The sequence below is a fragment of the Nicotiana sylvestris genome, chromosome 11 (genome assembly GCF_000393655.2).
Source record: "Nicotiana sylvestris chromosome 11, ASM39365v2, whole genome shotgun sequence".
In the NCBI taxonomy this organism is placed as follows: Eukaryota; Viridiplantae; Streptophyta; class Magnoliopsida; order Solanales; family Solanaceae; genus Nicotiana; species Nicotiana sylvestris.
In genome coordinates, this window is record NC_091067.1 from 131,835,363 (window position 1) to 131,848,975 (window position 13,613).

At 33.9% G+C, this 13,613-nt stretch overlaps 1 protein-coding gene across 15 annotated transcripts; it reads left to right on the forward strand.

The window, feature by feature from the left end:
- The first annotated feature begins 418 nt into the window (after positions 1-418).
- On the forward strand, positions 419-13,392 carry LOC104227112 (uncharacterized). 15 transcript variants are annotated; one of them, XM_070163123.1, is made up of 18 exons: positions 419-587; positions 1,757-1,797; positions 6,628-6,729; positions 6,826-6,901; positions 6,982-7,537; positions 7,861-8,029; positions 8,120-8,179; positions 8,328-8,441; positions 8,529-8,708; positions 8,793-8,969; positions 9,056-9,232; positions 9,319-9,563; positions 9,756-9,959; positions 10,040-10,132; positions 10,213-10,310; positions 10,398-10,715; positions 12,745-12,962; positions 13,058-13,392. In XM_070163123.1, the coding sequence occupies exons 5-11, from the start codon at positions 7,532-7,534 to the stop codon at positions 9,079-9,081; spliced, it is 732 nt and encodes a 243-aa protein (XP_070019224.1). In that variant the 5' UTR covers positions 419-587; positions 1,757-1,797; positions 6,628-6,729; positions 6,826-6,901; positions 6,982-7,531; the 3' UTR covers positions 9,082-9,232; positions 9,319-9,563; positions 9,756-9,959; positions 10,040-10,132; positions 10,213-10,310; positions 10,398-10,715; positions 12,745-12,962; positions 13,058-13,392. The 15 variants fall into 15 exon arrangements, with proteins under 15 accessions (XP_070019224.1, XP_070019211.1, XP_070019223.1 ...); XM_070163110.1 differs by lacking the exon at positions 6,982-7,537 and having other exon boundaries at positions 419-592; positions 6,457-6,729; XM_070163122.1 differs by lacking the exon at positions 6,982-7,537 and having other exon boundaries at positions 419-592.
- Positions 13,393-13,613: the final 221 nt, after the last annotated feature.

Genomic DNA, 13,613 nt, shown 5'->3' on the forward strand with positions numbered 1-13,613 from the left:
CTGCCTGCTCATGTTCTTCCTCGTTCGACTCATCTTCACTCTTTTCTTCAGCAAACAAAGTTGAAAGTCGTTCAATTTTTGAACAGTCCCTCGCCATGTGTGGTTCTTTGCAAATAAAACAACCATCAAACTTGTTGTTTTGTCTCTTGTTTTTCGAAGGTCCAGCACATTGCTTTTCCTTTCCATTGCCATTGCCCTCAACAACATTACCCTTCACTACAAGAAATTTGATTTTTAACGACCACTTCTTAATGAAGGGACATAAACCCGTACGTTATAAGTATACTTATAGCAACCAATTTTTTTTCCGGTCGTTGAAATTAATTATTAGCACAATATTAAAGAGGGAATAGTATTTGGCCCTTAAAATATAACATAACCGGTTGTTAAACAATTAATTAATAAAAATTGGCGCTAATATTTCCCTCTTTTTTCCCAAACCCACGCCTGGGTCGCCAACCACCCCAAAAAAGAGGAAAAAACCCTAAACTTATTTTGGTAAACCTGCTATTTCTCCTGCTGTGAACACTTATTTTGGTCACTTCCATTGATAACAACTGCTCAACTTCGAATTTCTTCTCATCAAGGTAAGGTTCGAAATTGTACCCTTTTTATGTTAATTTTAGTTTAGATGAAACCTCAGTTCCAAACCATGGGTTTTCAAATTCAATTTTTAATTTCAAACAGAAAAAGTGACTGAAAAGCTAGGGTTTTAAGGGCAAAATTCTTCTCTGCTCTTGAGTTTTCTTCTTCGATTTTCTGTTCACGTTTCGAATTTCAGAAAAGAAATTACAAAAAGAGATATACAAAGATTTTAGTTTTCTTCTCTGATTTTCAGCTATTACTCCTTTATTTTTGGGGTTAAGTTTCTTTCATATACATACATACATATATATATATATTAGTTTTTGCCCTGTTAATCTTCATTCACGGATCTTGCTTGAGTTTGGTTGGTGTTTCGCGGGTTCGGATGTGACTGTTCTAGGATGACGTTCCCGGTTCCGAATTCAATTAGTCGTTTTTTTCCATACTTGAATTTTGGAGTCAAAATCTGTGTAATTGCTGATTTTTCAATTGCTATTAAGGAACGTTTTGCTTAACAAGTCTATTTGTGTCACTCCCTTTCTATTTTATCTAATTAATTGTGAATCGAGCTTCAAAATGAGTCGTTTAAGGATAAGTCGAGTTTGGAGTATAAATTGTTTGGTTAGATAATTGATTTCTTTATGAATTCATTCATTTAACATTAAGTAGAACTTTCTTGTTGATTCTCTGAATTTGTTTTAGAGTTGCCCTTTAAGAGAATATCTTGATAATGAATTAGTTGGAAAGTCTTTGTTCACTAAAATAGTATGTTGTTGGATTTTGCTTTTGATTAGATCCATATTGGGTGCTTCTGGTTTGGTACTGAAATAGCATTTTGTTAGCTAGTTCAAGGAGGTGAATTTCCATGGATTAATTGCTGGTTCTAATTCCTGACAGTTCAATGATAGTTGACGTTCTATGTAGCTATGAAGTCATATTCCTATGTAGATGTATTTTGTAGAGTGTTAAACGTATTAACACGAAATGAAAGGTGATTACATGTGCTTTGTGGTAATGTTGCTGCATACAGTGTTTATGAACTACTAAGTTGTATTAATTAATATTTGTTGGTTCAGAGATTATTACACCTAGTTTTGTACTGCAATTCTTTTATCCGTGATTACATGTACATTATTGACAAAACAAAGTTATTTGTTGTCCTTATTTTCAGAAACTCTGAATTTTAGTTACAAGCACCGTCAACCTAAAAAGGTAAGTTATGCTATTTTACTTAACGCAATCAATTTGCATAAACTATTATTTTGTACATGATTGATAAAAGCTAGTATTATTTTGTATCTGTCATTAGTATGTGTGAAGTGTTCTTTGTGTCAATTGTTAAGTTATTTGTGCTCTTCGCGTTAATAATTCCATGATATAATTTATATCGTTTATGTTTACTTTGCTGTGCACACTTTGAATGAGGAAGCTCTGCTTTTCGTTATCTCTATTTGAGATCTGGTGTTAGAAAAAAAAACATTGAAATAAAAGCCCTTTCTGATAAATTTGTCAATCAATGTAGCTGTTGAACTTAGCTTTATTAAGGTAAGAGTATCAATATTCTGAAAACAGAAGTTATGAAATGAAACTAAGATGACTTGAGACTTACAGACTTCGTCTTTTGAACATTCTATTATTAATGATAAAGAGACACATGCATCATCCTTCTAAAGTCATAAGAGACTCATCTTCCCTCTTGAAAGAGGTTTAAAGTGCCACTTTTATTCTCGACATAGTCTATAACACGATGATTAATTGTGATTGTGTGTATGATTGCCTACGCTTCTGCCTCTGTTCAGCTCTGCTAATTGATTTAATTAGACAACTTCTTCAGATAAGAGCTTAAATTACAATGCAAAAATAAATACCCACTATTGTTAATCTACTTGAGTACACCCGCTGATAGCTGAAAATTGGATAGTCCATAAGTGACTACTGTACTGTCCTAAATCCAGGGCAACCTACCCACTTCGTTATTGGACATATGGATGTACTCCTCCATCGCCTTTATAAGGCATCATCATTAGTAGCAGGGTCCAATAGAAATTGTTTCTCCTTTTCTCCTGTAACTAGGTTATGAAAATGATATAGACTGAGTACTTTTAGTAGTTGGAATAGGTTCATTTAGTAATTTTTAGTTTTGTTTTATATTTAAAGGGTAAACTATTTCTTTGTTCCTTTTCTGTTTACCAAACTTGAATTAGACTTTACTTTTTCATTCACCTTGTAATTTTTCTAATAACCTGCTCAATGATTAGACTGGTCCAAATTGGAGCCTTACCCCTGTTTGAAGTTTTATATTCCCTTGAGACAAGTTTTACCCATGCTCATTATTCAATGTTTCAAACGTGTTTGAGCTTCTGATTTTCTTCATATCACCACATCGTCCAACTGTTGAACTTGCTTGAACAACCTGATTTCTATTCCTTTGTGTTTTTGCTGTGCTAGGTGGTGTATTAGCTAGATTAACTACTGTCCAATCTCGACCTTTAACTTGTTACACAGGTTGGGGCTTTGATGCTACTGTATCAGCTTCCCCCTTATCAACCACATTTACAGTAGCATCTTCCAATACCTCAGTTTGTGCACCAGCATCAAGAGCAGCAGATGCTTTAATTTGTTCACCTGCTTCAGATGTCTACTAGAAAGTTTTACACTTAACCTCCTTTAGACAATTCAAAAAATCACTGAACTTAAATTCACAACACAGAAAAAGATAACAGCTGCAAGACTAGTAAATTGATTTAAAAAATGGGAGACATAAGAAAATCAACTAAAATATATGGTTAAATTTGGTGTGACATTTGCTAACTAAGTAGAGCTTAGGAGTGTCCCCTGTAATGTTCAACCTTTGTGCGTCTGATGAATATGTTTCTAAAAACACTGTTCAGCAAATAGAAGACATGTCATTCTTAAGATGTGAAACAGAAAGAATGGTAATCAAAGTTACTGTACCTCCATGACTTTGCTTTCATAGTCTTGTAATTGTTGAGCATATGTCATTTCCTTGTTTGAAACCCGGAAGATGTATGTTAATATCCATCTAACTGTTAGACCCAAAACCAGGACTAATTGAACTACATTTCCAGCTTGTAAAGGATCAAATCCCAAGAACTGCATAAGATGTTTGTATCAGAATTATTACAAACAAGAGAATATATTGAACATCACATATAAAATAACTAAAGAAGAGGAAATAACACTATCATTCTACATTCTGTCTGGTGCAGTTCTAATTCGGTTTACAACCACTTATATCAGTTCATTATTTTCTAATCTTTCTTTGTTTTTTTAGAATTGGAACCTTAGAATGCTTCTGAATTCTTAATGAGAAAATTAAAAATATAACAGTAAAAATAGTTAGGCCAGTGAAATGGTGGATGTGAGAGATTATTCAAACATATTATAAAAATAATCTTCGAAAGTAGATTGACTAATATTCCTTAGTAAAGGTGACTAATATGTTTTTGTTTGCTTATGTTCATTTCTTGTTCATTGCCATACTAATATTTTTTGGTTGAGTATATATGTATATCAATTTCGTGTATAGACCAGATTATGTCACCTGATAAGCAATGGATGGAACTTATTCATGATCGACTTGATAACACTTACATACTTGGGGTGGAGAACTTTCTTGATTATGCTTTTAAAAGATTGAGAGAAACACGCGAAATACGTTGTCCATGCGTCAAATGTTGTAATGCAATTTCAGGAACACGTGAGTTGGTTAGGTCACATTTAATAGTACACGGAATGGTCCAAAATTATACCCTTTGGTATCACCATGGGGAGAGATTAGGTGAGTCTTCTTCAGATTATGAATTTGTAGGTGATAAGATCAATGAAGAGGGTGATGGTGAGGATGAAATACATGAAATTTTAAGAGATTTATATCCCACTTTTGAAGGAGACAATATGAACAATGATGGTGATGGGCCGTTTGAGGAGGAACCAAATATTGAAGCAAAAAGATTCTATAGGATCTTAAAATATTTTGAGCAACCATTGTACCAAGATTCAAAAGTTTCTAAACTTTCTACTTTGGTAAAGTTGCTTCATATCAAAAGTATTGGTAATTGGAGTAATGCATCATTTACAATGTTGTTGAAGCTCTTGAAGGAAGATTTATTGCCAGATGGATCAAACTTGCCAGATTCATATTACGAAGCAAAGAAGGTAATTCGGCACCTAGGGCTTTCTTACAAGAAAATTGATGCATGTAAGAATGATTGTATCTTATACTGGAATGATGATAAGTCTCGAGTCTTGCAAAGTTTGTGGTGCATCTAGATGGAAGGAGGATAAACGCAGCGGGGAAATCAAATTTAAAAGTGGGAAAAAGATACCATACAAGATTTTACGTTATTTTCCTCTAAAGCCAAGACTTCAAAGATTATTTATGTCTTCGAAAATATCTACTCTGATGAGATGGCACCATGACAAATGAGTTGATGATGGAATAATGAGGCACCCAACTGATTCAATAGCGTGGAAAACGTTTGATGAACTTCATCAATCTTTTGCATCCGAGCCTCGTAATGTTCGACTTGGACTTGCTAGCGATGGTTTTCAATCATTTGGAAATTCCAAAACTCCATATAGCATTTGGCCTGTGGTACTTATTCCTTATAATTTACCACCTTGGCTATGCATGAAGAAAGAAAATTTTATTTTGTCGATGATTATTCCTGGTCCTGAGAGTCCTGGAGATGCTATTGATGTCTATCTCCAGCCTTTGATAGAAGAATTAAAGGAATTGTGGGAATCTGGAGTGAAGACCTTTGATGCGTCAACTAAACAAAACTTTGTGTTACATGCATCTTTATTATGGACCATTAATGACTTTCCCGCCTATGCAAATTTGTCTGGATGGAGTACAAAGGGAAAATTAGCGTGCCCATGCTGCAATAAAGAAACTCACTCAATTAGGTTGCAAAATTGTAAAAAACAGTGTTATATGGGCCATAGACGCTTTCTTCCTCTTAATCACAAATGGAGGAATGATAAAGCATCATTTAATGGCACTAAGGAGAAAAGATTACCACCAAAACAGTTGTCTGGTGATGATATACTTGATCAAGTGGCTGATTTATATGGGTTACAACTAACAAAGGATCCAAAGAAGAAGATTAAAATATCACATGAGAGTAGGGGTGATAATTGGAATAAGAAGAGTATTTTCTTTGATCTCCCATATTGGAAAGCTCTTTTATTGCGGCATAACTTAGATGTAATGCACATTGAGAAAAATATATGTGATAATATTTTGGGGACAATCTTAAATATCAAAGGAAAAACCAAAGACACCATAAACACTCGGTTGGATTTGCAAGCAATGAACATTAGGAAAGAATTGCATTCAATAAAAATTGGGGATAAATATGACTTACCAACGGCATGTTACACATTATCTCCCGAAGAGAAGGACAGGTTTTTCAGTTTCTTGAAGAACTTAAAGGTTCCAGACGGATTTTCATCAAATATTTTCCAGTGTGTCAACCTTAAAGATCGCAAAATTTCTGGTTTAAAAAGTCATGATTGCCATGTTCTTCTACAACATTTACTCCCACTTGCTCTACGGGGCATGCTATGCAAATCTGTGTGTGAACTGCTTATTGAGTTGTCTTTATTTTTCAACGTACTTGGATCGAAATGTTTAAGTGTGGATGAATTAGAGCAGATAGATGCCCAAATCCCAATAACTGAGTGCAAGCTAGAAAAAGTCTTCCCTCCTACATTTTTTGATGTCATGGAGCACTTGCCAATTCATTTAGCTAATGAAGCTAAGATTGCTGGACCTTCTCAATATCGATGGATGTATCCAATGGAGCGATATATTTACTTTATAAAACCATTTATTCGTAATAGGGCTTGCGCAGAAGGTTCTATTGCAGAGGGATATTTAGCAACTGAATGTATGACCTTATGTTCAAGATATATACATACAATGGAAACAAAGTTTAATCGCCTTGAACGAAATTATGATGGTGGTATTATAGAATCTGATGGAGGTTTAACAATTTTTTGTCATCCCGGAAGAGCTTTAAGAGGTGGCAAACCACACAAACCTGATTCAAATGAACTGGAGCAAGCACATATTTATATTTTGAAGAATTGTGATGAAATTCAACCATTTCTCGAGTAAGTAATGACTTGTTTCAATAATTTACTTTTATGTACCTTTTATATTTTTTTTCTCATTAAAATAACATGTTATTATGCTTTTTTTATTTGTAGAAAGTTTTCATTAACTCCAATTGATACCTCTCAAGAAAATTCTGATATGCAATTCATTGGTTGGTTAAAAGAAAAGGTGAGTACTAGTTAATATTAATATTTTTCAAACCAAGTATGTAAATATTATTTGCTAAACTATGTGCTTGATCTTGATAGGTTGCAGGATTACACAAATGCAATGATAGTAAAAAAATGGCAGATTTGCTCTCATTGTCACGTGGTCCCATGCCATACGTGACAAGTCATCGAAACTACCTTATTAATGGATATAGATTTCACGTGAAAGATTATGATAAAGGTTTGAGAACTCGGAACTGCGGGGTGGTTGTAGTTGGAGAGACAGATGAAGAGAATAAGAACATTGATTACTATGGAGAACTAACAAATATACTAGAATTACAATTTATTGGTGGAGGAAGAATAGTTTTGTTTCGATGTACGGTGTTTGATGTGTATGACCAAGAAAGGGAGTTAAAATAGATGAATATGGCTTTGTAAGTGTTAACCGCCATCGATTTTTGAAAACAACAGAGCCTTTTGTATTAGCCAACCAAGCATCACAAGTTTTTTACGTTGACGATCTTTCCAATAAAGGTTGGCATGTTGTACGAAAAGTTCAACCTCGTGATACTTTTGAGGTTTTGTACGAAAATATTGATGATTTAGAGGAGTTAGATCATTCTTCACAACTGAAAAGAAAGAACTCATGAAGGTTTGGATATTTATGAACTCCTTTATTTAATTAGGCAACTCACTTGTGATGAGGGAAGTGTCGTACTGGATTCTATTTGATTTAAAAGTTCAGCAAAAGATTCTAAAACTATATTGACTGATTATATGTTCTTATATGATGAATATGACTTGCTAAATATTTGGTTATCTCCAGGTTTCTATCCGTCATTTTTTTGTAAATTATCTTTATTACTGTTGTCTATGGCCATGTAACTTCCTAGCTTCTTTCAAAGACCTTCATATGTTCATATATGATAATATTGACATTATAGACATCTGTTACTCAATTTCTTTTTGTGCTAGGTTGACATGAATCCCTCAAAATATCAGAAGTCTAAAATGGAATCAAGTTCGAAGACTGTTAAGCATGTGTACGTTCCACCTGGTACCTTAGCAAGGGGGCGAAGACAGAGCTTCAGAGCATTGGGTTCTATAAGAGTAAATGCTGAACAACGAGGTTTGATTGGCAAAAGTAAAGCTTTTAATGTATTATCTTTTGATATGAATAACCTAACTCATAATGATAGTCTTGTACCTTTTGGTTTTGATCAAATACTTGAAGGTGATACACTTTTTCCTCATGAAGAAGAAGAGATGCAGGGCACTCGGAGAAGTGAAATAAGTATTTTATTATCTCAAGCTATAAGATATTTTCGTTGTTTTGTATAAGAACTATTTTTATATTTGACTTAAATTGGAATTTGCAGGGCTTTGTGAATCTGAAAAGGTAAAAAAACTGAGATGAACGAATTGGTGTAAAAATGTTGCAGGACTCAAAGTTGGAGAAAATGTTGCGCCTCCTAGTTTTGTTCAAACATTTGAAGGTGATACTCTTTTTCCTCATGAAGAAGAAGAGATGCAGGGCACTCAGAGAAGTGAAATAAGTATTTTATTATCTCAAGCTATAAGATTTTTTTGTTGTTACTGTATAAGGACTAATTTTTATATTTGAGTTAAATTGGAATTTGCAGGGCTTTGTGAATCTGAAAAGATAAAAAAACTGAAAGGAACGAATTGGTATAAAAATGTCGCAGGACTCAGAGTTGGAGAAAATGTAGCGCCTCCTAGTTTTGATCAAACATTTGAAGGTGATACCGATCTTTTTCCTCATGAAGAAGAAGAGATGCAGGGCACTCATAGAAGTGAAATAAGTATTTTATTATCTTAAGTTATAATTTTTTTGTTGTTATTGTATAAGGACTATTTTTATATTTAAGTTTAATTGGAATTTGCAGGGCTTTGTCAATCTGAAAAGGTAAAAAAACTGAGAGGAACGAATTGGTGTAAAAATGTTGCAGGACTCAAAGTTGGAGAAAATGTTGCGCCTCCTGGTTTTGATCAAATATTTGAAAATGATACTGATCTTTTTCCTCATGAAGAAGAAGAGATGCAGGGTACTCAGAGAAGTGAAAGTATTTTATTATCTCAAGTTATAAGATTTTTTTGTTGTTATTGTACAAGATCTATTTTTATATTTGAGTTAAATTGGAATTTGCAGGGCTTTGTGAATCTGAAAAGGTATAAAAGGTGAGGGGAATGAATAGGTATAAAAAAGGTGCAGGACTCAGAGTTGGAGAAAATCTTGCGCCTCCGGGTTTTGAACAAATATTTGAAGGTGATACTCTTTTTCCTTATGGAGAAGAAGATATGCAGGACGCGCAGAGAAGTGAAATAAGTATTTTATTATCTCAAGCTATAAGATTTTTTTGTTGTTATTGTATAAGACCTATTTTTATATTTGGTTTAAATTGAAATTTGCAGGGTCATGTGAATCTGAAAAGGTAAAAAAGTGAGGAACGAATAGGTGTAAAAAAGTTGCAGGGCTCAAAGCTGGAGAAACATTGCACGTCACTTTCTACCATAATAGGGTTGTTGGGCAACATCATGCCTCATTTACGAGACACTTAGGTATATTGGTCCGTGATCGTAATATGTGCCCATTGCGGGTACACTCATGGGCATACATCGAAGAATATAAGCTACAACACATGTGGGAAGCTGTTACGGTAAAGATTTAAAACATTACTTTCTTGATTTGCCTTCTCCATCTCTACTTGTTAATAAAATATGTTAACTCAGTTTCTTCTTCTTTTTATACAATGTGGGAAGTTTGACCTTTTTTTTTTCATTTGTCTTTCAAGGGACTATACTGGGTATGTTGTTGTTTCATATTTAATGATACTTGTTAAATATTGTAGGACAAATTTGACAGTGACATAAATGATCAACGAGATAATGTCTTGAAACATATGAGAAAGTTATGGAACAATTGGAGAAGATCGATGCACAAGAATATTAAGTCTAAGCCATTCCGTTATGCTATAAAAGATGTGCCAAAGGGGGTAGACAAGAGTGATTGGGTATGGCTAGTCAAGGAGCATTTTTTTACTGAAAAATTTAAGGTATGATTTTATAGCTAATTATTAACATTGTGTTATATTAAGTGGCTAACCAGAATTTTGCCGGTATATTGTTAATTTAGGAGGCAAGTACAAGAAACTCGGTCAATAGGTCTAAGTAGAGTATGCCTCATCGTACGGGTAGTAAACCAATTAGGGAGATCATTTATGAAATGGTGAGTAAATCTTATAATTCTATTAAGAAACCTCATCTTTGTTACAAAGATTTCTTTGACTTGTTTATTGTAATGTGAAGGGAGGTAAAGATGGTAAACCACCAGATATGGCAACTATTTTTTTGAGACTCGTAAGAAGAACAACAAGCTTGTCGAACCTGAAACTAGTGAGAAATATGTATGTTTATTGATAAATTTCAATTTATATTATTTATTTTTTTTATTGTGTTGTATTATTTTAATTAAATAATATTTTATTTTACAGGATAAAATCAAAGAATTGGTGCAATCTGAATCGTCTCTTACAAACATTGAGGTTGTAGAAAGGTGCTTCAGACCTCAACAAAAGAGTCATGTAGTTGGATTTGGTGGTGGGATAACAAGGTGGTAACTCCTCTAAAGCTGCATTGTTGGAAAAGCTGAATGCTACTGTAAAAGAAAATGAATCGCTAAAAGGACGTTTGGAAGGGCTAGAGAGCAAATATGATGAGCTAGGGGGTAAATACGCACAACTTGCAAAGATAGTGTTTGATGAGCCTTCATCACCATCTTCAAGTGATCAATAGATTGAATCATATAACGGGTTAGTACATTGAAAATCCTATTTTACTCTAACATGCCATGCTAGTTGTCGTTTTCCATCTCATCTTATTCATCCTCTTCTACTTGATAAGCCCAAATCTTATGATTGCACAAGAACTCACTTGTAACAGTTAATTGCTCCTTAGAAACCGACACCTTATTTGTAGAATTTGCTTGAGATATTGAGGCCATACCCAAACCAAGGAAAAGTTAAATCCCGTTATTTTGGAATTAGCTTAATTTCAGGAATAGCAAACATAACTTAACATGGTCCAAAATTTTAACCTCTGCGCTTGAAAGCCAGGGAAAACTTATCAGTATATTCAGTTATGAGAGCCATGCACTTCTTTGATTGTAGTTCTTGGAGGTTCAATTCCTGTACCTCAAGGTCTCTAGTGAAACTAAGTTTACAATGATCTAAATCCCAAGTTATACTTGAGCTTATTTTAATCACTTTTGATACTGATATTCTTGCATGTCATTAAATTATCTTTAGCTGCGTGTAGAATATTAATTGTAAATCCACAATACCTTATTTTAACACAGTAACCAACAACCAAATGCACAAAGAAAGAACAGAAACAGAGAAATGTAGGGGCTCACGTCTTAGTGTCCCAGAAGAATAGTGTACCACATCATTTTCCACCATAGTCAGACAGTATTTGCCAAGTTTTGTCAGATTTAGGTTCTAAGTAGTATATATACCACATCATTTTCCACCATAGTCGGACATTGTACATCATTTTCCTTCATGCTTACTGATGTAAAAAATACTTATTTCGTATTAAAGATTACTTAGACATTACACATGTATAATAATATATTATATCGCTGGCTTTATGTACTTCACTATCTACTTCTCTGTGATGCCGATTTTTTTGTTTGTTTGTTTGACATGGGAAGAGGAGAAGAATGCTGATCTTAGTTGTGTTCATATTCCTCCTGTATCCATTTAGTGGCATGATACTTTAGGGGTTTTTTCTTATGATACTCTAGCATAATTGGATATAGAATTTGATTATAAACTTCACCACTGCAGATGGGAAATATAACACATGGTGGAGACTTAGTTTTTGTGGTTCTTAATGGTTTAGTAAAGCTAGCGATTCATCTAAAAAATAAAGAATTTTATTAAAGAATCTCACTGGCTCATGCTTAGCAGCAGCTATGAGTTTGTTCTTGTTTGCCTAACAAGATTGGGAAAATCCAATCTAAAGATGATTCTATTATGAAGCATATGCTGTAGTGCTAATAAGATATTCAAATCCAAAATACCTTAAGTTTATAATTACAACTCAATTTCGTGCACATGAAATTTTTTAGAGGGAGAGTCTTTTCTTAATTGAGGTATGATTTAAACCAACTCCAATTGCAAGGTGGAGTAGATGCTCGGCACCAACGCATGCCTTGGCTTGTCTTAATTTTTAGATCTATCAACTGCTTAGTGTTACAGCTCTGTGACATATCAGGTGTCTACCTTTTGGTGTTTTCTCTATGCCTTCTCTAATGTAACCAAATCTTAGTTATAACATGGATTCACAACTATTATGCTAGGAATGTTTCTTCCCAGATCTACTTCCTATCCAACATAACTTGGAGAAGTTTTTTCTCTATTTGTTAAATGTTTGAGTTCTTCTATATCCAAGCCTCAAGTAAAGTTAGACAAGTAGTTATTATGGTCATGGTGAGATGCCCCAAATTAATTAGCATTAGAGCTGGTGTTTTATAGGTGAAATGGATAACACATCCAACGGGAATGTACTTTTCCTTTGTACTTAGTAGTCTGAGACCTGTCACTCTGTATTGCAATTGAATATGATAATTTTTATTCTCCAACTTCTGAGGTTTTTCTTGAAGTGAGAATTCTCAGGCTTCTTTTTTCTCTGCTACTTTTTGTTGTCTTTGAATCAAATCTACATGCTTAAAGATTAGTCGATATCCGCACTGCCGCCATAGAAGTTCTCTCTAGGATTGTAAGCAATTGTCCATGGGAACAAACTAAGCTGGTGTTCTTCTCCATTTAATGACAGATAATTAACTGACCTGGATAACGACATAACGAAGTCATCATATTGATCAAAGCGCAGCAACATTTGCCGACGCGCAAGCAGCCCGATCAAACAGTTTCCTTTCGCGCCCAGATGCTTGGGCAGTAAACTTCAGATTTTAATTGAATTTATCACTTCTTTGGCTAGTCAACTTACTTCTCGTGAATATGGTTATCTATCTGTCCATTCGCTAATTTAAGGTGTTATCTGTTCATTTTCCCTTTAACGTGTTCATTTTTTTCTTTAGTTGTTTATTCTTTGTTATTAAACTGACATAAATTTGTTATTTTAATAGATCAAAAACTTGAAGCCCGAAGAACCTATCCTTGAAGAAAGTGTAGAGCAAGTTGAAGTACAAGAGGTCTTTGGTTCGTCAACGATGGTTTAAAGACACTGTCTTATGTACATATATATGCTGCAATTTTTCTTTTTTTCTTTTTAGGAATTATTAAAAATGATGATTAACTCATCTCATTTTATGCTTCCAATTTCTCTTAGATGGGTTATCATATTTTTACTTTTCATTGTTTTAGTAAGATGGGTTTCTTACAATTTGGATTGATTTCTGGTAAATATGATACTTTAGTTCTTTGTATTAACAAGATATCAAGTATTTGGTTTATTTTCCAATGTTGTTGAGCGTGTATGAAAGCATATAAATAATTATTTGTCACGACCCCAAACCCCGGCCGTGATGGCGCCCAACATAATGCTAGGCAAGCCCGACCAATTAACATCTCACAATCTCTTTCTTTATAATTCAATACCAATTTTCGGGATTTAATACCAATTTGATATAAATAGAAGTATGAATTTTAACAGATGAAATGTGCGGAAATTATAATCACGAA

What these genes read in the sequence shown, in the direction of transcription:
- LOC104227112 (XM_070163110.1), top strand. Translation starts at nt 6,506, where the DNA reads ATGACCTTATGTTCAAGATATATACATACAATGGAAACAAAGTTTAAT. An exon ending in GAAATTCAACCATTTCTCGA is followed by an intron (nt 6,730 to 6,825) that starts GTAAGTAATGAC and finishes TTTTATTTGTAG; the next exon opens with AAAGTTTTCATTAACTCCAA. An exon ending in GGGTACTCAGAGAAGTGAAA is followed by an intron (nt 8,970 to 9,055) that starts GTATTTTATTAT and finishes TGGAATTTGCAG; the next exon opens with GGCTTTGTGAATCTGAAAAG.